The sequence below is a fragment of the Clytia hemisphaerica genome, unplaced genomic scaffold (genome assembly GCF_902728285.1).
Source record: "Clytia hemisphaerica strain Z4C2 unplaced genomic scaffold, Clytia hemisphaerica genome assembly, whole genome shotgun sequence".
In the NCBI taxonomy this organism is placed as follows: Eukaryota; Metazoa; Cnidaria; class Hydrozoa; order Leptothecata; family Clytiidae; genus Clytia; species Clytia hemisphaerica.
In genome coordinates, this window is record NW_027103905.1 from 48,573 (window position 1) to 71,510 (window position 22,938).

Consider the following 22,938-nt stretch of genomic DNA (forward strand, 5'->3'; position numbering starts at 1 on the left):
AGTCAGAGTTAAAACTCTACCCTTCGAACCTACTTTAGAGCACTTACAAATCGATTGTGGTTTCAAAACTTCCCGGTGGATTTCCCTTTTGTGCCAAGTATTTCGTCACCTAGTCTAGGTAACCCTTCGGAAGCGAGGAATTTTATACGCGATGAGCATCCCACTATATCAGAGTAAGTGGTATATCAGAGGGGATGCGTGCAGTCGAGGTCAGAAGCGGACCATCAGGATGGAAGCTTTCCGAATGGTGGGACGATATTCGAGCACTTTTTTATTCAATCGAGCAAACTTTTGATCTTATGAACCGAATTGAATAAATGACCCATCAAAATTTAAGTTAATCATTCTTATTTGTATAAATTTAATAAAATATTAAAAGCAATTAAATTTAATTTTCATGTCCATGTTTCAAGCATACTATAGCTTTTACTTCTTTTGCAGGTACAAGGTCTTGTACCTTATTTTACAAGCAGTCTAGGCTTTGGATGAAGAATAAGATTGGTGACTGTTTTTACAACCCTTCAGGGTTATATTTAAGAACGCCTTTTACGGCCCTTGGTGGGAATTCGAGGTCTGAAAAAGTCACCTATAAGGTCGAGGAGAAAAATACACAGTAATGTCTCTTACATAAATTATCTTACTCAGTAAACTATAAAAATAGAAAATATTTACAATCGTGTGTCATGTGCAAAGTTCAATTTGTACAGAAAATATATAAATTCATACAAAAATACAATCCTAAGATATTCCTTAAATACAAGTATAAAATGCGATATAAAATTTACTCCTTTTTTATAACAAATCAAAAATAATCAGAGGTCAATTCTTTCAAATAAAATCAGGTCATCTGGCATCTCTAGAATCGAGAAAAATATTTTTCAGGATCTTCGTCATTAGTTTTTTCACTAAAACTTCGACGTTTTGTGGTCGGTGTTCGGTAATTTACATTCTCGTTTTCACCTTTGGATTTTTTTTTACTTTTCTTTCGTTTTTTCTTCTCGCGAGATTTCTGACGTTCAAGTTGAGCCGAGTGAACTTCCGTTTGCAAGCGCGGACGATTATACGAAGACGTTTGTTGATTTTCATGCGACATTTTAACTTGATCAAAAGAAATGAATCCGTCTTCCGTATTGTCGGGTTGAAGATTCGAATGACGAACCTTCGCCGACTTTACTTCGGTTTGAAGTCGGCGTCGAAAGTCACTTTCGTCAGAAGGTTCAGTGTGAGTGATGGTTGCATCGTTGAAATCAACAAATTCGAAACTGTCATTTCGTTGTGGAGACCGCACTCTCGAAACTTCAGGGCTGTCTATTGTTTTCAGTTGCGATAAATGTATTTCGGTCTGTCGGCGTGTCGTGTAATCTACCGGCGATAACTCGTCGTCAAATTCGACAGCTTCTCCAAAAATCGTCGACAAATCATCGCGACTGTGTTGGCTGTACGCGTCAATCGATCTAGCAGCACGAGGGAAACTAACGGACGAATCTTGATCACTGAAAGTGTAATGACGTCCTCCTGTTGTTGATAAATCGATGAAAGGATCTGTACTTTTTGGGCGCTCTGGTAATGTGAAGCTTCTTGGGATGGAGAAATCAGTTCTGGTAGACATTGGTGTGAATGACATGTTGGCTTCAGAGTGGAGAGTTTGTGGCGTGATCGGCGAATGGATGGCCTCCACAACTTGAGGGTTGGTGGGCGTAATGGGTGGAGTTTCTTGGATCTCCAAAGATCGCCCATACATGAAGCAATACAGAGCATACTGTTCTGGCTGGTTCAAAGATTTGATGGAAGGAAGGCTGTCGGTGAATTGTTGGAAAGATTTCAATGGAAAAGTTGTCCGCTTGTTGATGAGGTATTGTATCCATCGCGCCATGTTGAGAGCGATGATATGGACGCGTGGGAGCTCTGGCCGTGAAATGTCGTGCGATACCATCTCCATCTCCTTAACTTCTAGAAAGGAAAGACAGAAAAGGAAATCAGAAAGAAGGAACAAACATATTCTTCCGTTAAAACAATCCTGATTTCTTGTCTCTGCTACAAATTCTCTATCAACATTTGATGTGTATGGTATGGAGATTAAGCTGAAAGTAGATTAAATTTGATCCTTGTCAGTGATTGACGTTTGGGTTTGCAAAACTACTCACCTGGGTTGTTGTGAAGGATTCTTTGAATGGCTTTTCCGTAATAATAACAATACAGGGCGTACATTTCTTGTTCCGTCAACACTTCCGGGTTTTGAACGCACAACGACAAACGTAGTCGGTACTCGTTGTATGACGTCACGTGTAAGTCTTCGTTCTCCATTTGATCACGATCCAAGATGGGGAAAACGTGAGCGACGCGCGATAAATCGATCATAACAAGTTTCATTGGACCTAGAAGTGATATAGAAATGTGATGTCAATGGATCACGTAATGAGGGGAACTATAAAATGAAGATTATTGTCTTATATAAAGTGGTCCGAAGGCGAATGTCATTTATTCCAATTTGGTTTTCCAGATAAAACCAACATTTTGAGAGTATTTTATCATAAAAAGAGAAAAAAGAAGTCTCAGGTGAGGCGAATATTAAATAAAAATCGATTGTAGGAAAATGAACGGAGTGGAAACTTACCTGTGTAAGAAGCTCTTTTGTGAGGATCCGATCGATATCGTTGGTTACCCACAGTGTACACTCTTCTCCTTTCATCGCTCAACGTGTCGTCTAGCGATCTTTGCTGTTGTGGGCGGCGTCGGTGTTTTGTTGTCATTGTTCGTGCTCGCCCTTCAGTACGCCCTGGTCTCAAAGTACGACCACCCCTCTTGCGTTCTTCAAAAGGCGTTTGGTTTAGGAGGTCTTCTTGGTCAAGGTTAAGTTCAATATCCCATTGGTGCAGGGCGTTGTAGTACGCAAACATTAAGTGTTGTTCGCTCAAAGGCATTTCTGCAATCTGTGGAAAGAATTCTTGGAAGGCTGCTAACGTTGGGAGAGGCGTATTTTCTTGATTGAGTGTGTTCGAATGTTCGGAGAGAGCAATTGGTAGGCTGTCCACTCGAGGTGACGAGTTGAGCTTGTAGCCAACCTTAGGGTTGAATTTATGTTCTTGTAAAACTTCATTCATCTTTTCTCTTGTGTGAGAGGGGTTCAGTGTTGACAGATATTCAGGACGCAAGAAATCGAACAAAAATGGCTGGCTATCTTTATGCATGTCTCGAAGTTGTACGTGAATGACTGCTTTTTCCATCGAAGGGTCAACTTCCAAGACTGTTCGCCACTTTTCTGGATTGTGTATCAGAGTATAGACCACGAAAGCATCGAATTCTGAATGTTTCGGTTTCAATTCGTGGTAGATTTGTTTGAATTCATCAAAGGAGTTGATTTGTTCTTTAGTCGGATGTTTAGACCAATCATCGATCAGTTTGGAAACGGTAGAAGGGTACGCTGATTGGTTGTAAAATGTGCGCATGTCCGTCTCGCAAATGTCGTCATGTGTGTCCAAATGATCGAATGAGAAATCTTTGGTGGGCGTTGTTGGATGCTTTTTCGTCGTCTTCAGTTTGATATCACTTACCAAAGTGGTGGAGCCATCTTTCGACTCGATCATTACTTCCCACTGTTGTTCACCATGGAAATAAGCATACAACAAAAGTTTGTCTTCTTCATCCAAATCTGAAATCTCCGGGAAAGCTTGTTCGAAATCCCATAATGAAAGCCGACGGGTAGGTTGTTCAGCTGTTGAGAGCCGCTTCTCGAAACGACGCAATTTAGTTGGTAATCGGGATATCTGATAAGGTGACGAATCCGATTCGGGGAGAATGAATCCCAATCTAGCTAACTCTTCCCTAGTGTCTTCATCATTGAGCGCCGTTTTGATCAAAATATTTCGAACTTTGAGATTAGAGATGACGTCACCGTCAGGTTGATGCTCAAAATGTACACCATACACACTCCCTCCAGGATTGGTGTCCAGATTGACTTTCCAATGAGGTGGATCATACACCAAGGCGTATAGCAAGAACTGATCGTACTCCGATATTTCTTTCAACTGTGGGAATGTCTCCTGGAAATCATTGAACGTATGAATGTCATCATCCTTGGCTTCACGCAAGACGACCAACCATCGTGCAATGTCGGCCACGTTTCGCGATCGTTTTTTGTTGAGATCATGACGAACTGTTTGCACCAAAGCATCGTCCGATTGCAAGGATGTGTACATGATGTGATCACCGTCAACCATTGGCAAACCTGATAAAAGACGAAACAATTTCAAAATGAGAAAGTCTTTATTAACATATTTTTTATCAACATCAAAAGAGATTCTCAGAGGTCGGCACCTTCAAATGCGGAGGAGGGTTCCCGGTTTATGACCCTATTCTTTCTATGTTGTGTCCAGCTCAAAGTCATGGTCCCTTGAAAACAATCTACAGATTTTCTAAAAGTCTTACACGGTTGAGCAAGCCAGATGAAATGAAAGTAGAGTTTTGACAATTCAAACATGAACGGGAAACGCAAATTTGTCCAAAGTATAGAAATCTCTTGTGATCAAGATTGGTTTGTTATAAGGCATCGATCGAGGGGACCAAAACTTGCCAGAGTTAAAGGGAAATTCGAGTTATAGAACTTTGGGTAGATGGATTCTGACTCAACGGTAGAATCTATCTACTAGTCAATTGACTACTCTCAATTTCAAAATATATGGAAAGGAAATTAATAAATTGTCTAAAGAAAACAGATTAATTAATTAAGATACCTTTCTGTTGTCGTTCATTGGCAAGTTCCAGTAATCGGTTCTCGATTTCATCCACGGGAAGATCACTTGGTTGGTTTTGATAAGGACCACGACGTCTGATGGCACTCACTTCAGTCATTTCATTGAACTTGTTGGTCTTAGCCCCAATCTTCCATTTCTGACCACCGTGAAGATAACAATACACAAAGTAGACTTCTTCTTCCACAAGTCCCTCAGGAATGACAACGCTCTTCTTGAAAGATTGATAATTAGTTTTCCTCTGCGGTTGCTGTGGAAAAAGAGAAGTCAACCAATTGGCCACGCGTTTTGGTTTGACACTAATCATACCTCTTGATTTAATTGGCTCGATACGTTGTAGCGCGTCAGTGTCAGCTTTCAAAGTGTGCGCGCGTAAACTGCGCGGTGATTTAGGAACAACAGGTGAAGCGGAATCCAACCAATCGTTAACCTCAAGGTCTTCTTCCATGAAACTGTCCGCTGAATCACTGGTGTTGTAAGAGTTCAAACTACTCATGCTACGAGCAATATTGGTGTTCTTCCAAAAGAATAGATTCTTTGGTCGGAACATCATACCATCAAATGAATTGCGTCTGTTAGTCATATCGAACGAATTGGATCTTCTGGGAATACCACTGTGGATGTCTTCTGAACGTCTTCTGGACGAAGGGAATTCGTGAACAGATTTTGAACGAGGAATCTCCTGTGGTTCATTCCAAAAGACATCGTAAATCGGTTTCGGTGCATTGACTCTTGCCGGTGATGTTTGTGAGCGAAGAATGTCTGTTGGCTGCTCAACGTCGTCAGCATTTATAGTGTATTGAACAATAAATTCTGTCGGTGAACGATAGCCACTTTGTTGCTCAATGGTTCTATCATCTGTCGAAAATAAATTGACTAACTTCCCTTCATGTTGAGGTGGTGATGTTCTATGATGTTCTTCTTCTGGCGAAGTGAAAGATAATTCTTCACCCAAGTGGTCGTCTTCTTTGAAGGACGGGAGAAGGTATGGAGATATGGCGATATCACGCGGTCGTTCAGGTTTAGATTTGATCAATGATGATTGGTGGTAGACTTTTTGTTCGAGATCTTGTGGATCGTCATATTCAGAGTCTTCATCATCACCAGCATTGACCATCCATGGAGGAAGTTGAGAGATTGAAGGACGAGTAGATGTAGTTTGCAATCCAATGTATTCGGGTATTGGCTCATCGTGGATCTTTTCGTCATGTTCCTTTAGCACTTCTCGTTCAGCTTGTAAGACGCTTTGTCTTGATGGTGGCCGAGCATGATCAGAAGAATAAGGAATGATAATCTCTTCTTCTTCGCCATTCAAAGGTTCATCAACTTTCACTGTGATATTGGGGTGCTCATCTAAAGGTTCTAATGTAGTTATTGTTTTCGTTCGTGTAAACGTCTTCACGTTGGGCGATACTTGATCATCTTTTGATTCGTCAACAGCTGAAAGTTGTTCTTGAAGCATGACAAATGAAGCACTTTGTAGTGGTTGTTCTTCGGCTGGTTCAATATCTTCTGTTGTAATTGTTTGTGTTCTGGTGAAAGATTTGACTGTTGGTAGGTCACCTTCTTCTGGAAGATCACTTTCGTCTACAATTGAAGGTTGTTCTTGAAGCATAACGAATGAAGCACTTTGTAGTGGTTGTTCTTCGACTGGTTCAGTATCTTCTGTTGTAATTTTTTGTGTCCTGGTGAAAGATTTGACTGTTGGTAGGTCACCTTCTTCAGGAAAATCACTTTCGTCAACAATTGAAGGTTGTTCTTGAAGCATAACGAATGAAGCACTTTGTAGTGGTTGTTCTTCGGCTGGTTCAGTATCTTCCGTTGTAATTGTTTGTGTTCTGGTGAAAGATTTGACTGTTGGTAGGTCACCTTCTTCTGGAAGATCACTTTCGTCTACAATTGAAGGTTGTTCTTGAAGCATAACGAATGAAGCACTTTGTAGTGGTTGTTCTTCGACTGGTTCAGTATCTTCTGTTATAATTGTCTGTGTTCTGGTGAAAGATTTGACTGTTGGTAGGTCACCTTCTTCAGGAAAATCACTTTCGTCAACAATTGAAGGTTGTTCTTGAAGCATAACGAATGAAGCACTTTGTAGTGGTTGTTCTTCGGCTGGTTCAATATCTTCTGTTGTAATTGTTTGTGTTCTGGTGAAAGATTTGACTGTTGGTAGGTCACCTTCTTTCGGAAGATCACTTTCGTCAACAGCTAAAGATTGTTCTTGAAGCATAACGAATGAAGCACTTTGTAGTGGTTGTTCTTTGACTGGTTCAGTATCTTCCGTTGTAATTGTTTGTGTTCTGGTGAAAGATTTGGCTGTTGGTAGGTCACCTTCTTCCGGAAGATCACTTTCGTCTACAATTGAAGGTTGTTCTTGAAGCACGACAAAAGAAACACTTTGTAGTGGTTGTTCTTTGAGTGGTTCAGTATCCTCTGTTGTAATTGTTTGTGTCCTGGTGAAAGATTTGGCTGTTGGTAGGTCGCCTTCTTCCGGAAGATCACTTTCGTCAACAATTGAAGGTTGTTCTTGAAGCACGACAAAAGAAGCACTTTGTAGTGGTTGTTCTTTGAGTGGTTCAGTATCCTCTGTTGTAATTGTTTGTGTCCTGGTGAAAGATTTGACTGTTGGTAGGTCACCTTCTTTCGGAAGATCACTTTTGTCAACAATTGAAGGTTGTTCTTGAAGCACGACAAAAGAAGCACTTTGTAGTGGTTCTTCTTCCACTGGTTCAGTATCTTCTGTTGTAATTGTCTGTGTTCTGGTGAAAGATTTGACTGTTGGTAGGTCACCTTCTTCCGGAAGATCACTTTCGTCAACAGCTGAAGGTTGTTCTTGAAGCACGACAAAGGAAGCACTTTGTAGTGGTTGTTCTTCGGCTGGTTCAGTATCTTCTGTTATAATTGTCTGTGTTCTGGTGAAAGATTTGGCTGTTGGTAGGTCGCCTTCTTCCGGAAGATCACTTTCGTCAACAATTGAAGGTTGTTCTTGAAGCGCGACAAAAGAAGCACTTTGTAGTGGTTGTTCTTTGAGTGGTTCAGTATCCTTTGTTGTAATTGTTTGTGTCCTGGTGAAAGATTTGACTGTTGGTAGGTCACCTTCTTCAGGAAGATCACTTTCGTCTACAATTGAAGGTTGTTCTTGAAGCATAACGAATGAAGCACTTTGTAGTGGTTGTTCTTCCACTGGTTCAGTATCTTCTGTTGTAATCATTTGTGTTCTGGTGAAAGATTTGACTGTTGGAAGGTCGCCTTCTTCCGGAAGATCACTTTCGTCTACAATTGAAGGTTGTTCTTGAAGCATAACGAATGAAGCACTTTGTAGTGGTTGTTCTTCGACTGGTTCAGTATCTTCTGTTGTAATTGTTTGTGTTCTGGTGAAAGATTTGACTGTTGGTAGGTCACCTTCTTTCGGAAGATCACTTTCGTCAACAGCTAAAGATTGTTCTTGGAGCATAACGAATGAAGCACTTTGTAGTGGTTGTTCTTCGGCTGGTTCAGTATCTTCTGTTGTAATCGTTTGTGTCCTGGTGAAAGATTTGACTGTTGGTAGGTCACCTTCTTCCGGAAGATCACTTTCGTCTACAATTGAAGGTTGTTCTTGAAGCATAACGAATGAAGCACTTTGTAGTGGTTGTTCTTTGACTGGTTCAGTATCTTCTGTTGTAATTGTTTGTGTTCTGGTGAACGATTTGACTGTTGGTAGGTCACCTTCTTTCGGAAGATCACTTTCGTCAACAGCTGAAGGTTGTTCTTGAAGCATAATGAATGAAGCACTTTGTAGTGGTTGTTCTTCCACTGGTTCAGTATCTTCTGTTGTAATCGTTTGTGTTCTGGTGAAAGATTTGACTGTTGGTAGGTCACCTTCTTCAGGAAGATCACTTTCGTCTACAATTGAAGGTTGTTCTTGAAGCATAACGAATGAAGCACTTTGTAGTGGTTGTTCTTCGACTGGTTCAGTATCTTCTGTTGTAACTGCTTGTGTTCTGGTGAATGATTTGACTGTTGGTAGGTCACCTTCTTCCGGAAGATCACTTTCGTCAACAGCTGAAGGTTGTTCTTGAAGTATAACGAATGAAGCACTTTGTAGTGGTTGTTCTTCCACTGGTTCAGTATCTTCCGTTGTAATTGTTTGTGTCCTGGTGAAAGATTTGACTGTTGGTAGGTCACCTTCTTCAGGAAGATCACTTTCGTCAACAGCTGAAGGTTGTTCTTGAAGCATAACGAATGAAGCACTTTGTAGTGGTTGTTCTTTGACTGGTTCAGTATCCTCTGTTGTAATTGTTTGTGTTCTGGTGAAAGATTTGACTGTTGGTAGGTCACCTTCTTCAGGAAAATCACTTTCGTCAACAATTGAAGGTTGTTCTTGAAGCATAACGAATGAAGCACTTTGTAGTGGTTGTTCTTTGACTGGTTCAGTATCTTCTGTTGTAATTGTTTGTGTCCTGGTGAAAGATTTGACTGTTGGTAGGTCACCTTCTTCCGGAAGATCACTTTCGTCAACAATTGAAGGTTGTTCTTGAAGCATAACGAATGAAGCACTTTGTAGTGGTTGTTCTTCCACTGGTTCAGTATCTTCTGTTGTAATTGTTTGTGTCCTGGTGAAAGATTTGACTGTTGGTAGGTCACCTTCTTCCGGAAGATCACTTTCGTCTACAATTGAAGGTTGTTCTTGAAGCATAACGAATGAAGCACTTTGTAGTGGTTCTTCTTCCACTGGTTCAGTATCTTCTGTTGTAATTGTTTGTGTCCTGGTGAAAGATTTGACTGTTGGTAGGTCACCTTCTTCCGGAAGATCAATTTCGTCTACAATTGAAGCTTGTTCTTGAAGCATAACGAAAGAAGCACTTTGTACTGGTTGCTCTTCAACTGGTTCAGTATCTTCTGTTGTAATTGTCTGTGTTCTGGTGAAAGATTTGACTGTTGGTAGGTCACCTTCTTCCGGAAGATCACTTTCGTCAACAGCTAAAGGTTGTTCTTGAAGGATAACGAAAGAAGCACTTTGTAGTGGTAGTTCTTCCACTGGTTCAGTATCTTCCGTTGTAACTGTTTGTGTTCTGGTGAAAGATTTGACTGTTGGTAGGTCACCTTCTTTCGGAAGATCACTTTCGTCTACAATTGAAGGTTGTTCTTGAAGCATAACGAATGAAGCACTTTGCAGTGGTTGTTCTTCCACTGGTTCAGTATCTTCTGTTGTAATTGTCTGTGTTCTGGTGAAAAATTTGACTATTGGTAGGTCACCTTCTTTCGGAAGATCACTTTCGTCTACAATTGAAGGTTGTTCTTGAAGCATAACGAATGAAGCACTTTGTAGTGGTTGTTCTTCCACTGGTTCAGTATCTTCTGTTGTAATTGTCTGTGTTCTGGTGAAAGATTTGACTGTTGGTAGGTCACCTTCTTTCGGAAGATCACTTTTGTCAACAATTGAAGCTTGTTCTTGAAGTATAACGAAAGAAGCACTTTGTAGTGGTTGCTCTTCAACTGGTTCAGTATCTTCTGTTGTAATTGTTTGTGTTCTAGTGAAAGATTTGACTGTTGGTAGGTCACCTTCTTCTGGAAGATCACTTTCGTCAACAATTGAAGCTTGTTCTTGAAGCATAACGAAAGGAGCACTTTGTAGTGGTTGCTCTTCAACTGGTTCAGTATCTTCTGTTGTAATTGTTTGTGTTCTGGTGAAAGATTCGACTGTTGGTAGGTCACCTTCTTCTGGAAGATCTCTTTCGTCAACAGCTAAAGGTTGTTCTTGAAGAATAACGAATGTAGCACTTTGTAGTGGTTGTTCTTCGACTGGTTCAGTATCTTCTGTTGTAATTGTTTGTGTTCTGGTGAAAGATTTGACTGTTGGTAGGTCATCTTTTTCCGGAATATCACTTTTGTCAACAGCTGAAGGTTGTTCTTGAAGGATAACGAAAGAAGCACTTTGTAGTGGTTGTTCTTCGACTGGTTCAGTATCTTCTGTTGTAATTGTTTGTATCCTGGTGAAAGATTTGACTGTTGGTAGATCTTCCTGTGAGTGATCATCTAGGTCATAGCTTGGTTGACTTTGTAACGGAGTTTCTGTTGTAGCTTCAAATTCTTCAAAGACTCGATCCCTTTTTGGAAGATACTTATCTTCTGGTTCTTCATCTTGCGATGATTTATCACTGTCATCAACGCTTGTTTCGGGTAACAGATCCAAATCTACTGGTAGACCAAGAAGGACAGGCGATTTAGGTGTTTCATCTCCCTGATACAATGATGAGAAGTCAAGCTCACTTTCAACTGATTTCATTTGATCAGGGATGATATTATCTTCGTCGATTGGTTCCGTGGTAACAAGATGATCATCGTCACGCGGCGCATCCAATTCATCATCAGTAGACATGTGTTCAATTTCGATCAAAACGATATCACATTCCGAGTCTGTGGTGGAATTGCTCCACACGCGACTTCTTCGCCTTGGTTCATCTGGTGAATCACTAAGTAATTGGTAATAGGAAGGCTTCGGTGTAGTTCGATCATCTGCTTGCTCATCTGGCAATAATGTACCAAATTTGACGTTTGATTCTGGATCTGGGACCTTTGCTTCTTCGGCAAGATCTTCAGAAATCAATTCTTTTGGCTCACTAATTGGCAAAGATTTTTCCTCGTTGTAGTCTTGGAGAACTCGACCCTCCTCTACTACTTGTGGCGTTTTTGGAGTGATTTGAAGTGAGTCTACAATAACTGTTTGATGTTCCATCATCTCGATGGGGGTATTTCGCTCAAAAGGTCTTTGATCCATTGACGCTGATTTTTCCTTTCTCTCTGGTTTGTCAAAAGTGGAAGTTCCGTGAAAAGGCAGCTCAGGAACTTTTGATTGTTGTATAGCAGATCTAATGTTTGTTTCAACAATAACAGGCGATTCTGAAACAGGTTCCCTGTCTAGTTCTTCTTCTTTTGGCTGCGATGCATATTGAGAAAGTACCGTGGGCTCCTTGGTTAATATCTCGAAAGGTTCATTGGACTCATTTTCCAGTATTGCTTGAGTATCTTCTCCCAGTCTAATTGTGTTCACCTCTGGTTGAGGTTTCGATGAATTCTCACTCCCCACCAGCATGGGAGGATCTTCTGATTGTTCAGTAACCTCGTCGTTTAGAAGAGTTGGACTTTCACCATAGATGATTCGTCTGATGAATGAGAATTTCGGTTGTTCAAGAATACGATCACCAGGAGAGAGAGGTGAAGGTGACGTTGGACTTTTCAGCTTCTCTTCGTCAACATTCGGCCAATTTGTCGTTGGTATGAATTTTCGTGGTTTCGGAAGAATCAATGCATCTGGTGCTTTGGTATCATTTGAATCTTCTTTGGCTGGTTGCAGCTGATCTTCTGGCGGATTCACCTGAAGAGAATTTGAAAGTGGATTTTCTGGTTGTAGCTGATCGTCTACTAACGTCTCTGGGAGATCATCCAAGAAGTCTGGCATGCTCATCGCTAAGGTAGTAATTTCTTCGCTGACGATTTCTTCGAAAGGTGACATCGATCCTTCATCATCACTTTTAACATCCACCATATCCACATTGACAGGTGTGAAAAGGACGTTGATGGAGGGTGTGGCTCGCTCCACGAACATGATGGTGATCACTTCTTCGTAAGTGGTGTCAGGAAAGACCAAGACCACGTGTCGATCCTCCACCCGATGATAATCCCCCTCTTCTTGAACTACATTGACAATGAGATCTGTTGACCAACGTCTTTTATGTTTTGGTAAATCAACATTGATAACAATCATGTCCTTCGTAGGTAGTTGAATGGTAGGCGTCGTCTGATAAACAGGCTTAATGTCGATAGTCGAGACTGACATGATGGTTCTTGAGGGTGTCTCGATGGGGTAGTCTAAGTGTCGCTTGGATGGAGACAACTCCTCTGTTTCATAAGAAGATTCTGGAGCCAACATCAGTTTGCCAACCTCGTTTTGTGATGTCTGGAAGTCTTCTATCACTGGTGTCTTGGCTCGTGGCGGGATGACTTCTGCTTGGTAGCTCGATAATACAAACACTTTCGCCGTCTCTTCTTTTGGTCCAGGACTGGGTAATGGAGACAACAATGAAGGGCTGATTGATCGGGCCATCATCTGTAAAGAATAGCGAGGGTATGATTAAAGGTTTTGAGGGGACAATATTTTCGTGGTTCTGTATGACACGTTAAATCATTAGAGAAAAATTTAAAGGGGAATTTTCTCTTCGAGAAAGAGACTCAGAAAAAGTGTGCTAGGTACAATTTGGTACTGTTTTGATATATATATAAGGTGAATCTTGTCTCTCTGAATGAGTTGGCTGTATGGAAACACACCTGTGGGGACATGGTAGGGGGACGATCGGTAGGTTTGGTGAAAAAGATATTTGCGTTTGCATCTGGTGATTGAAGGTTTGATCTTGATGGTTGTTGGAAGAGGTTGTCAAGTTCTTCATCTCGTTCGTTAGCAAATTCGTTCAATTGTTTATCCTGAAGAGGAAATAAGTCGTTATTAGATTGATTTATTTTTAGAAGAAAATACATCTAGCGAGGAAGAGATTGTTATTGATTGAGTTTAAGATTGATAGCAATGGATCATCGGATAATCCTTGACAGAATGTTTCGATTCATTTCTATTGCCTTAATATTTTCATCTATCTTCTTTAGGAAGCCTTTTTAAATGAATAAGTGAATCATGCTTATCTAGAGGTATCCCATCACATGCCATACATTTGTTATATCAGCTAATGATCCACAGAAAAGAAAATATCTTTTACCTCGTCCGTCTCCGCACTTTCTTCGCCTTCAACTTCTGAAGAAAAAAAAGAAAATTATAAGGATGAAAGCCGACTATATAAAATTCATTGATCAAAAGTTTAGCTAATGTATAGAAGTTTGAAGTCACAGACCGGCTATACTTTTTAACGGAAATTGCTATGGTTATGTCCATTTGATACTTTAAATGAAAGTTTGATGGTTGTTCGACTTTACTGTACCTTTATCAATTTCCTCAACAAGTTGGGTGCCACTTGACAGGTTGTCTAATTGAACATCCATTGATTGTCGTTGTTGATATTGTTCAACGATTTCAATGAGGACGAATTCATCACCACTGCTACCGTTCTCTTCATCTTCGGCAACCATTTCATCTTTAACTTCCTCATCCACATTCTCAACACTGATAGTTGGCGAAGTGAGAAATCTCTCCGTTGAAAATGGATGTTTTGAGGGTTGAGTTGATCTTCCCTGTTCAACATTTTGTGTTGATTTCATTGATGGTTCAGAGAGGATTTCAACAAACTCGTATTCCTCGTCTTCCTCTTCAACAAAAATCTCTTCAACGTCAACACTTCTGATTTGTTGCTTGTCCATGACGCTTGGATGTGTCAACCCTAGGGTAGAAGTAATTCTTATTAGCAATAAAATCAATCATTAAATACACCTTAGGAAGGTTTTTAGTGAGAGAAAACCTCAGCAGTTTTAAGAAACAACACTTTATTTTTCAGGCAAATTTTCATTCCAGCAGCTGCTCCCATCCCTCAACGGGTTAAATGAGACAGGGGTGTATTTATATGCGAAATGTAACATTATTCATGAAACAATCAAAACCAAACCTTCATCATTCGAAGCACGTTGGACACTAAGATCAGAACCCATTAAAAATCTCTGGCATAATAAATTCTATTAAAAAATCATCTAAAAGTCATTACAAAAGTGTCTAAAATGGAGCGAAACAATCTAAAGACTGCTCTCGTCTTCAAGATGGTACGAAATGGACTTTAAAAGAAGGAAAGGTAACCCTAATCTATCATTATAAAGATTTTTGATTGAGATAGCTAATCTTCCCATTATTGTTTAAAAATGAAGTCTAAAGTGCATATTTTCACGTCTATTTCCTGGCTAGCTTAGCCCGAGTAAGATCAGAAAAGCAGATATTTTTAGTTTAGATTCGAAAGGGTCCATCTATCTGGGGAAACCATTAACCATTACTGATTGGGTTTTGCTCTACAATAAGTCAAAAAGACTTTATGAAACTATGTGGAAAGGTTGTGATCAGAGAAAAGCAAGAGAAGATTGTACCTTGAGGTGTGTCATCTCCTTCTGTTTGTATACCAACACGTCCCTCATTCCCTTTCTCAACCTAAACAAATATCAATCAATGAAAGTCAGTTCAAAATCTCTCTATCGAAACAAGTGAGAGATCTTTATCGACGAAAATATCAGAGGTTTATAAAATAAAAAGTCTCGATAAAAGCAAGCTACTTAACATCTTTTGAAAGGGGTAATCATAATATAAAGGCATTAGTCCTAATTACGTTATAAAGGCAATTATCAAAATCTTTTTGTAAAGGAATGAGCTAATTAAGAGGTGTCCGTGGTAACACAAATGCGAATACCTTGGAGGAGTCTTCATGATTGCCGTCACGTGGGCAGAGTGAAGGTGAATGGAAACCAACATCTATAACATGAACATAAAAATGATGACGTCATTTAAGATAAACAGTTCCTTTCTTTCTCATAATCTAAGACTTTCACTAACAGTTAACATTATCATACAAACGTTAGCTTCTAGTTAATAGCCTCTACTCGTCTAAAGAAATAAGAAAAACCGCATTCCAGTACCTCCCTTAAAAGCCTTCTTAACAAAACATCAATAACCTGCATCTAATAAGTTCTTAGCTTAAAATTCTCACCATAGCTTCTAGAAGGGTCAAATACCTGCCCTTATAAAAAAATTCACAAGTAGGGGTGGTGGTGCTCATTTGAAATTTTCTATTTTCTGAAGTCTGTTCACAGTCTGTTTAAAAAAAATCGTACTTAATGCGATAAAAATACCATTCAAATTAATACCAGGTTTGAAGGGTCATTTTGAATTGAATGATTTAACCTACGGGAAGTATTTTCAACTTTGAAAATCAAGAAGAAGAAAAAAATTCTTTTCTACTTCATAAAAATTTTCAATTTATACTTTTTTGAAACTTCGACGATTTCAAATAAGAATTCAGATCAATCAATGCGGATCTAAAGTTATAGTCCTCCTAAAAAAGCCATCACCACATTTATCAGGGCTATAACTTTTCGTGATGGCGTGATTGGCGTTTTTCAAGTTCATGATTTCGTGATTTAAGATTTTAAATCGCGTGATTTGATAGGTGATGGGGGGGGGACCTCATCTAACAATTCCACTAAAACTAATAGACCTTTCCCATAACCTATCACGTGATCAATTTTATGACGTCATCTCAAAATTAAAACTTAGAATTTCTAAAAGATTTTTTCTTGTGAAAGTTTCAAATTGAAAGCATTTCTCATTGCTTCACAATAAAGGTATAAAAAATCATGTTTACATGAAAACAAGGCGGGGTATGGAAAAAAATGATCGGAAGCTTACAAAATAAGAGCAATTTTGTAGGAAACGAAAGTGAAATATCTTTTGATCTAGTAGACCAAATGGACCAAAATTATCAGGGATTTCTCATTAGACCAAAACAAATTGAACTGTTATATTAGATTAATCAAAACTTACATTTTATAGAAGTTAACATTTAAGTGGGTTTCGGGAAAGTTCTATACGCGACGTTGTTTTGACGCTCATTTAACGTTATGCGATGGATGTTTTAAGCTATCGAGCTTCAAAGGCAACTGAAGAAACTACGTGGCCAGTTGAGTCAAGGGAAATAAATTTTCAGACTTCTGCAATATCGGGTTTGTTAATGGCTGACTGAGTTACATTTTGCAAATATAATCGAGACCCCCTCACAATTCAACGACAACGCAATAAAATGAAAGAAAGGAAAGAAGTAATCAAAAACACACCTTGCGCTGAATTTTCATCTTCTCCCAAACTGTCTTCATCAGAGGAACACAAAGAGCAGCAAGCAGAATGTGGTTGCACCATCAGCCGCTCACTAACCACCATATATTCACCATCGTGTAGTTGAACTTTGTCTGCGCTCTTTCCCTCAAATGGTAAAAGAGCTTCATTGAATTGCATATTTGAAATCTCTAACGGACTTGCGTAATCAACATAAGATATTCTATTTGCAACAATAATTTCTTCAGCTTCAACTGAAACACTTTCCGAAACATCTGGAAGAAAAAATTCTGAATCATCAGGAACATTTTCTTCAGTTGACACTTTGGTTGCAACGAGAATTTCTTCAGTTTGTATTTCTTCAATCGAAACACTTTCTGAAACATCTTGAGGGACAATTTCTGAATTATCATGAACATTTTGTTCAGTTGACACTTTGGTTGCAACGAGAACTTCTTCAATTTGTTTTGCTCCGATGGAAACACTTTCTGAAATATCTTGAGGAACAATTTCTGAATCCTCGGGAACATTTTCTTCAGTTGACACTTTGGTTGCAACGAGAACTTTTTCCGTTTGTATTTCTTCAATCGAAACACTTTCTGAAACCTGTTGAGGGGCAATTTCTGAGTCCTCAGGAACATTTTCTTCAATTGACACTTTGGCTGCAACGAGAACTTCTCCAGTTTCTATTTCTTCGATGAAAACGCTTTCTGAAACATTTTGAGGAACAATTTCTGAATCATCAGGAACATTTTCTTCAATTGACACTTTGGCTGCAACGAGAACTTCTCCAGTTTCTATTTCTTCAATCGAAACACTTTCTGAAACATCTTGAGGGACAATTTCTGAATCATCAGGAACATTTTCTTCAATTGACACTTCTTCAGTTTGTATTTCTCCGATGGAAACACTTTCCCAAACAGCTTGAGGAACAATTTCTGAATCATCAGGAACATTTTCTTCAGTTGACACTTTGGTTGCAACGAGAACTTCTTCAGTTTCTATTTCTTCAATCGAAACACTTTCTGAAACATCTTGAGGGACAATTTCTGAATCATCAGGAACAGCTTCTTCAATGGACACTTTGGTTGCAACGAGAATTTCTTCAGTTTGTATTTCTTCAATCGAAACACTTTCTGAGACATCTTGAGGGATAATTTCTGAATTCTCAGGAACATTTTTTTCAGTTGATACATTAGTTGCAACGAGAATTTCTTCAATTTGTATTGCTCCGATGGAAACACTTTCTGAAATATCTTGAGAAAGAATTTCTGCATCCTCGGGAACATTTTCTTCAGTTGACACTTTGGTTGCAACGAGAACTTTTTCAGTTTGTATTTCTTCAATCGAAACACTTTCTGAAACATCTTGAGGGACAATTTCTGAATTATCATGAACATTTTGTTCAATGGACACTTTGGTTGCAACGAGAACTTTTTCAGTTTGTAGTTCTTCAATCGAAACACTTTCTGAAACATCTTGAGGGACAATTTCTGAATTATCATGAACATTTTGTTCAGTTGACACTTTGGTTGCAACGAGAACTTCTTCAATTTGTTTTGCTCCGATGGAAACACTTTCTGAAACCTGTTGAGGGGCAATTTCTGAGTCCTCAGGAACATTTTCTTCAGTTGACACTTTGGTTGCAAAGAAAACTTCTTCAGTTTGTAGTTCTTCGATGAAAACGCTTTCTGCAACATTTTGAGGAACAATTTCTGAATCATCAGGAACATTTTGTTCAGTTGACACTCTGGTTGCAACGAGAACTTCTTCAGTTTGTATTTCTCCGATGGAAACACTTTCTGCAACATTTTGAGGGACAATTTCTGAATTCTCAGGAACATTGTCTTCAGTTAACACTTTGGTTGCAACGAGAACTTCTTCAGTTTGTATTTCTCCGATGAAAACGCTTTCTGAAACATCTTGAGGGACAATTACTGAATCCTCAGGAGCAGCTTCTTCAATTGACACTTTGGTTGCAACGAGAATTTCTTCAGTTTGTATTTCTTCAATCGAAACACTTTCTGAGACATCTTGAGGGATAATTTCTGAATTCTCAGGAACATTTTTTTCAGTTGATACATTAGTTGCAACGAGAATTTCTTCAATTTGTATTGCTCCGATGGAAACACTTTCTGAAATATCTTGAGAAAGAATTTCTGCATCCTCGGGAACATTTTCTTCAGTTGACACTTTGGTTGCAACGAGAACTTTTTCAGTTTGTAGTTCTCCGATGAAAACGCTTTCTGAAATATCTTGAGGAACAATTTCTGAATCCTCAGGAACATTTTGTTCAGTTGACACTTTGGTTGCAACAAGAACTTCTTCCGTAAGTATTTCTCCGATGAAAACGCTTTCTGAAACATTTTGAGGAACAATTTCTGAATCATCAGGAACATTTTGTTCAGTTGACACTTTGGTTGCAACGAGAACTTCTTCAGTTTGTACTTCTCCGATGAAAACACTTTCCCAACCATCTTGAGGGACCAATCCTGAATCTTCAGGAGCATTATCTTCAGTTGAGACTTTGGTTGCAACGAGAACTTCTTCAGTTTGTGTTTTTTCGATGAAAATACTCTCCCAATCATCTTGAGGGACAATTTCTGAATCCTCAGGAACATTTTCTTCAGTTGACACTTTGGCTGCAACGAGAACTTCTTCAGTTTGTACTTCTCCGATGAAAATGCTTTCTGAAACATCTTGAGGAACCATTTCGAAATCCTCAGGAGCAGTTTCTTCATTTGACACTTTAGTTGCAACAAGAACTTCTTCCGTAAGTATTTTTCCAAACAAAACACTTTCTGAGACATCTTGAAGGACAAGTTCAAAATCTTCAGAACCAACTTGTTCATCTAACACCGTGAGACTACAGTCAATATCACAGAGAGGTTTTTGTTCGGCGAGATCTTCATCAACGAAACTAAATTCATAAGAGTCAATAATGCTGAATTCATCACTTGAAGAATCCGTAACATCTTTACGTGCAATTTTTTCTCTCATTTCTAAAGTATTAACAAATGTGAGGTCGTTTTTAACTTGTGGAAGGTCACCGATAAGGGTCTTCGGGATATCGATTGATATGTCATTTAACTCGGGTTTCATGTTAATCAAATTGACTGAAGTAACTAAACGGGAATCATGAAGTTCACTTTCAGGAATTTCAACTTCAGATTCTTCCTCAACTGGAATACTTTCAAGAGTTTGGATGGTTGAAATTTTGACTGCTTCTTCCTTTGCAATGTGTAAAGTTACTGCTTCTTCTTCAGGTTGATCCTCATCACTGCTCGAAGAACTGGATGACATGTTTCTTTCAGGTATAGTAGTATACTCGACAACATCCACTGGATCCGTAGTTGACACTGTGACAGAGATTAATTTACCTTTAGGACTTTCAGGTATTTCAACTTCAGATTCTTCCTCAACTGGAATACTTTCAAGAGTTTGGATGGTTGAAATTTTGACTGCTTCTTCCTTTGCAATGTGTAAGGTTACTGCTTCTTCTTCAGGTTGATCCTCATCACTGCTCGAAGAACTGGAAGACATCTTTCTTTCAGGTATAGTAGTATACTCGACAACATCCACAGGATCCGTAGTTGACACAGTGACAGAAATTAATTCACCTTTAGGACTTTCAGGGACTTCAACTTCAGATTCTTCCTCAACTGGAATACTTTCAACCGTCTGAATGGTTGCCAGTTTAACTGTTTCTTCCTTTGCAAGATGTAATATCACTGCTTCTTGTTCAGGTTGATCCTCATCACTGCTCGAAGAACTGGAAGACATCTTTCTTTCAGGGGTAGTAGTATACTCGACAACATCCACAGGATCCGTAGTTGACACAGTGAAAGAAATTAATTCACCTTTAGGACTTTCAGGGACTTCAACTTCAGATTCTTCCTCAACTGGAATGCTTTCAACCGTCTGAATGGTTGCCAGTTTAACTGTTTCTTCCTTTGCAAAATGTAATGTAACTGCTTCTTCTTCTGGTTGATCTTCATCACTGCTCGAAGAAATGGAAGACATCTTGCTTTCAAGTATAGTAGTATACTCGACAACATCCACAGGATCCGTCGTTGACACTGTGGCAGAGATTAATTCACCTTTAGGACTTTCAGGGACTTCAACTTCAGATTCTTCGCCAACTTGGATACTTTCAACGGTCTGGATGGTTGCAATTTTAACTGTTTCTTCCTTGAATATGTGTAATGTGACTGCTTCTTCTTCAGGTTGATCCTCATCACTGCTCGAAGAACTGGAAGACATCTTTCTTTCAGGTATAGTAGTATACTCGACAACATCCACTGGATCCGTCGTTGACACTGTGACAGAGATTAATTCACCTCTAGGACTTTCAGGGACTTCAACTTCAGATTCTTCCTCGACTGGAATACTTTCAAGAGTTTGGATGGTTGCCAGTTTAACTGTTTCTTCCTTTGCAAGATGTAATATCACTGCTTCTTGTTCAGGTTGATCCTCATCACTGCTCGAAGAACTGGAAAACATCTTTCTTTCAGGTATAGTAGTATACTCGACAACATCCACAGGATCCGTCGTTGACACTGTGACAGAGATTAATTCACCTTTGGGACTTTCAGGAACTTCAACTTCGGATTCTTCCTCAACTGGAATGCTTTCAACCGTCTGAATAGTTGCCAGTTTAACTGTTTCTTTCTTTGCAAGATGTAATGTAACTGACTCTTCTTCAGGTTGATCCTCATCACTGCTCGAAGAACTGGAAGACATTTTTCTTTCAGGTATAGTAGTATACTCGACAACATCCACAGGATCCGTCGTTGACACTGTGACAGAGATTAATTCCACCTTTATGACTTTCAGGAACTTCAAATTCAGATTCTTCCTCAACTAGAATGCTTTCAACCGTCTGAATGGTTGCCAGTTTAACTGTTTCTTCCTTTGCAAGATGTAATGTAACTGCCTCTTCTTCAGGTTGATCCTCATCACTGCTCGAAGAACTGGAAGACATCTTTCTTTCATGTATAGTAGTATACTCGCCAACATCCACAGGATCCGTCGTTGACACTGTGACAGAGATTAATTCACCTTTAGGACTTTCAGGAACTTCAACTTCGGATTCTTCCTCAACTGGAATGCTTTCAACCGTCTGAATAGTTGCCAGTTTAACTGTTTCTTTCTTTGTAAGATGTAATGTAACTGACTCTTCTTCAGGTTGATCCTCATCACTGCTCGAAGAACTGGAAGACATCTTTCTTTCAGGTATAGTAGTATACTCGACAACATCTACAGGATCCGTCGTTGACACTGTGACAGAGATTAATTCACCTTTAGGATTTTCAGAGACTTCAACTTCAGATTCTTCGCCAACTTGGATACTTTCAAGGGTCTGGATGGTTGCAATTTTAACTGTTTCTTCCTTGAATATGTGTAATGTGACTGCTTCTTCTTCAGGTTGATCCTCATCACTGCTCGAAGAACTGGAAGACATTTTTCTTTCAGGTATAGTAGTATACTCGACAACATCCACAGGATCCGTCGTTGACACTGTGACAGAGATTAATTCACCTTTGGGACTTTCAGGGACTTCAACTTCAGATTCTTCCTCAACTGGAATGCTTTCAACCGTCTGAATGGTTGCCAGTTTAACTGTTTCTTCCTTTGCAAGATGTAATGTAACTGACTCTTCTTCAGGTTGATCCTCATCACTGCTCGAAGAACTGGAAGACATCTTTCTTTCAGGTATAGTAGTATACTCGACAACATTCACAGGATCCGTCGTTGACACTGTGACAGAGATTAATTCACCTTTAGGACTTTCAGGAACTTCAAATTCAGATTCTTCCTCAACTAGAATGCTTTCAACCGTCTGAATGGTTGCCAGTTTAACTGTTTCTTCCTTTGCAAGATGTAATATCACTGCTTCTTCTTCAGGTTGATCCTCATCACTGCTCGAAGAACTGGAAGACATCTTTCTTTCAGGTATAGTAGTATACTCGACAACATCCACAGGATCCGTCGTTGACACTGTGACAGAAATTAATTCACCTTTAGGACTTTCAGGCACTTCAACTTCAGATTCTTCCTCAACTGGAATACTTTCAACCGTCTGAATGGTTGCCAGTTTAACTGTTTCTTCCTTTGCAAGATGTAATATCACTGCTTCTTCTTCAGGTTGATCCTCATCACTGCTCGAAGAACTGGAAGACATCTTTCTTTCAGGTATAGTAGTATACTCGACAACATCCACAGGATCCGTCGTTGACACTGTGACAGAGATTAATTCACCTTTAGGACTTTCAGGGAACTTCAACTTCAGATTCTTCCTCAACTGGAATACTTTCAACCGTCTGAATGGTTGCCAGTTTAACTGTTTCTTCCTTTGCAAGATGTAATGTAACTGCTTCTTCTTCAGGTTGATCCTCATCACTGCTC

General features: G+C 39.4%; 1 protein-coding gene across 1 annotated transcript; it reads right to left on the bottom strand.

Annotated features, from left to right (window-relative positions):
- Positions 1-619: 619 nt before the first annotated feature.
- Positions 620-22,930, bottom strand: LOC136809016 (titin-like). The gene is made up of 11 exons (XM_067065593.1): positions 21,434-22,930; positions 16,533-21,351; positions 15,113-15,174; positions 14,796-14,856; positions 13,712-14,107; positions 13,493-13,527; positions 13,053-13,205; positions 4,731-12,834; positions 2,615-4,225; positions 2,145-2,375; positions 620-1,950 (listed from the first exon to the last, which is right to left on the bottom strand). Exons 1-11 carry the CDS (start codon positions 22,928-22,930, stop codon positions 857-859), a joined length of 18,063 nt encoding a protein of 6,020 aa, XP_066921694.1. The 3' UTR covers positions 620-856.
- Positions 22,931-22,938: the final 8 nt, after the last annotated feature.

Bases quoted from the DNA above. Each gene is read 5' to 3' on its own strand.
- LOC136809016 (XM_067065593.1), bottom strand. From the start codon at position 22,930: ATGAGGATCAACCTGAAGAAGAAGCAGTTACATTACATCTTGCAAAGG. The intron at 13,206-13,492 runs GTAAAAGATATT...TTTCCTCTTCAG, and splicing joins AAAGTGCGGAGACGGACGAG to GATAAACAATTGAACGAATT. The intron at 1,951-2,144 runs GTGAGTAGTTTT...TTTCCTTTCTAG, and splicing joins AATCCTTCACAACAACCCAG to AAGTTAAGGAGATGGAGATG.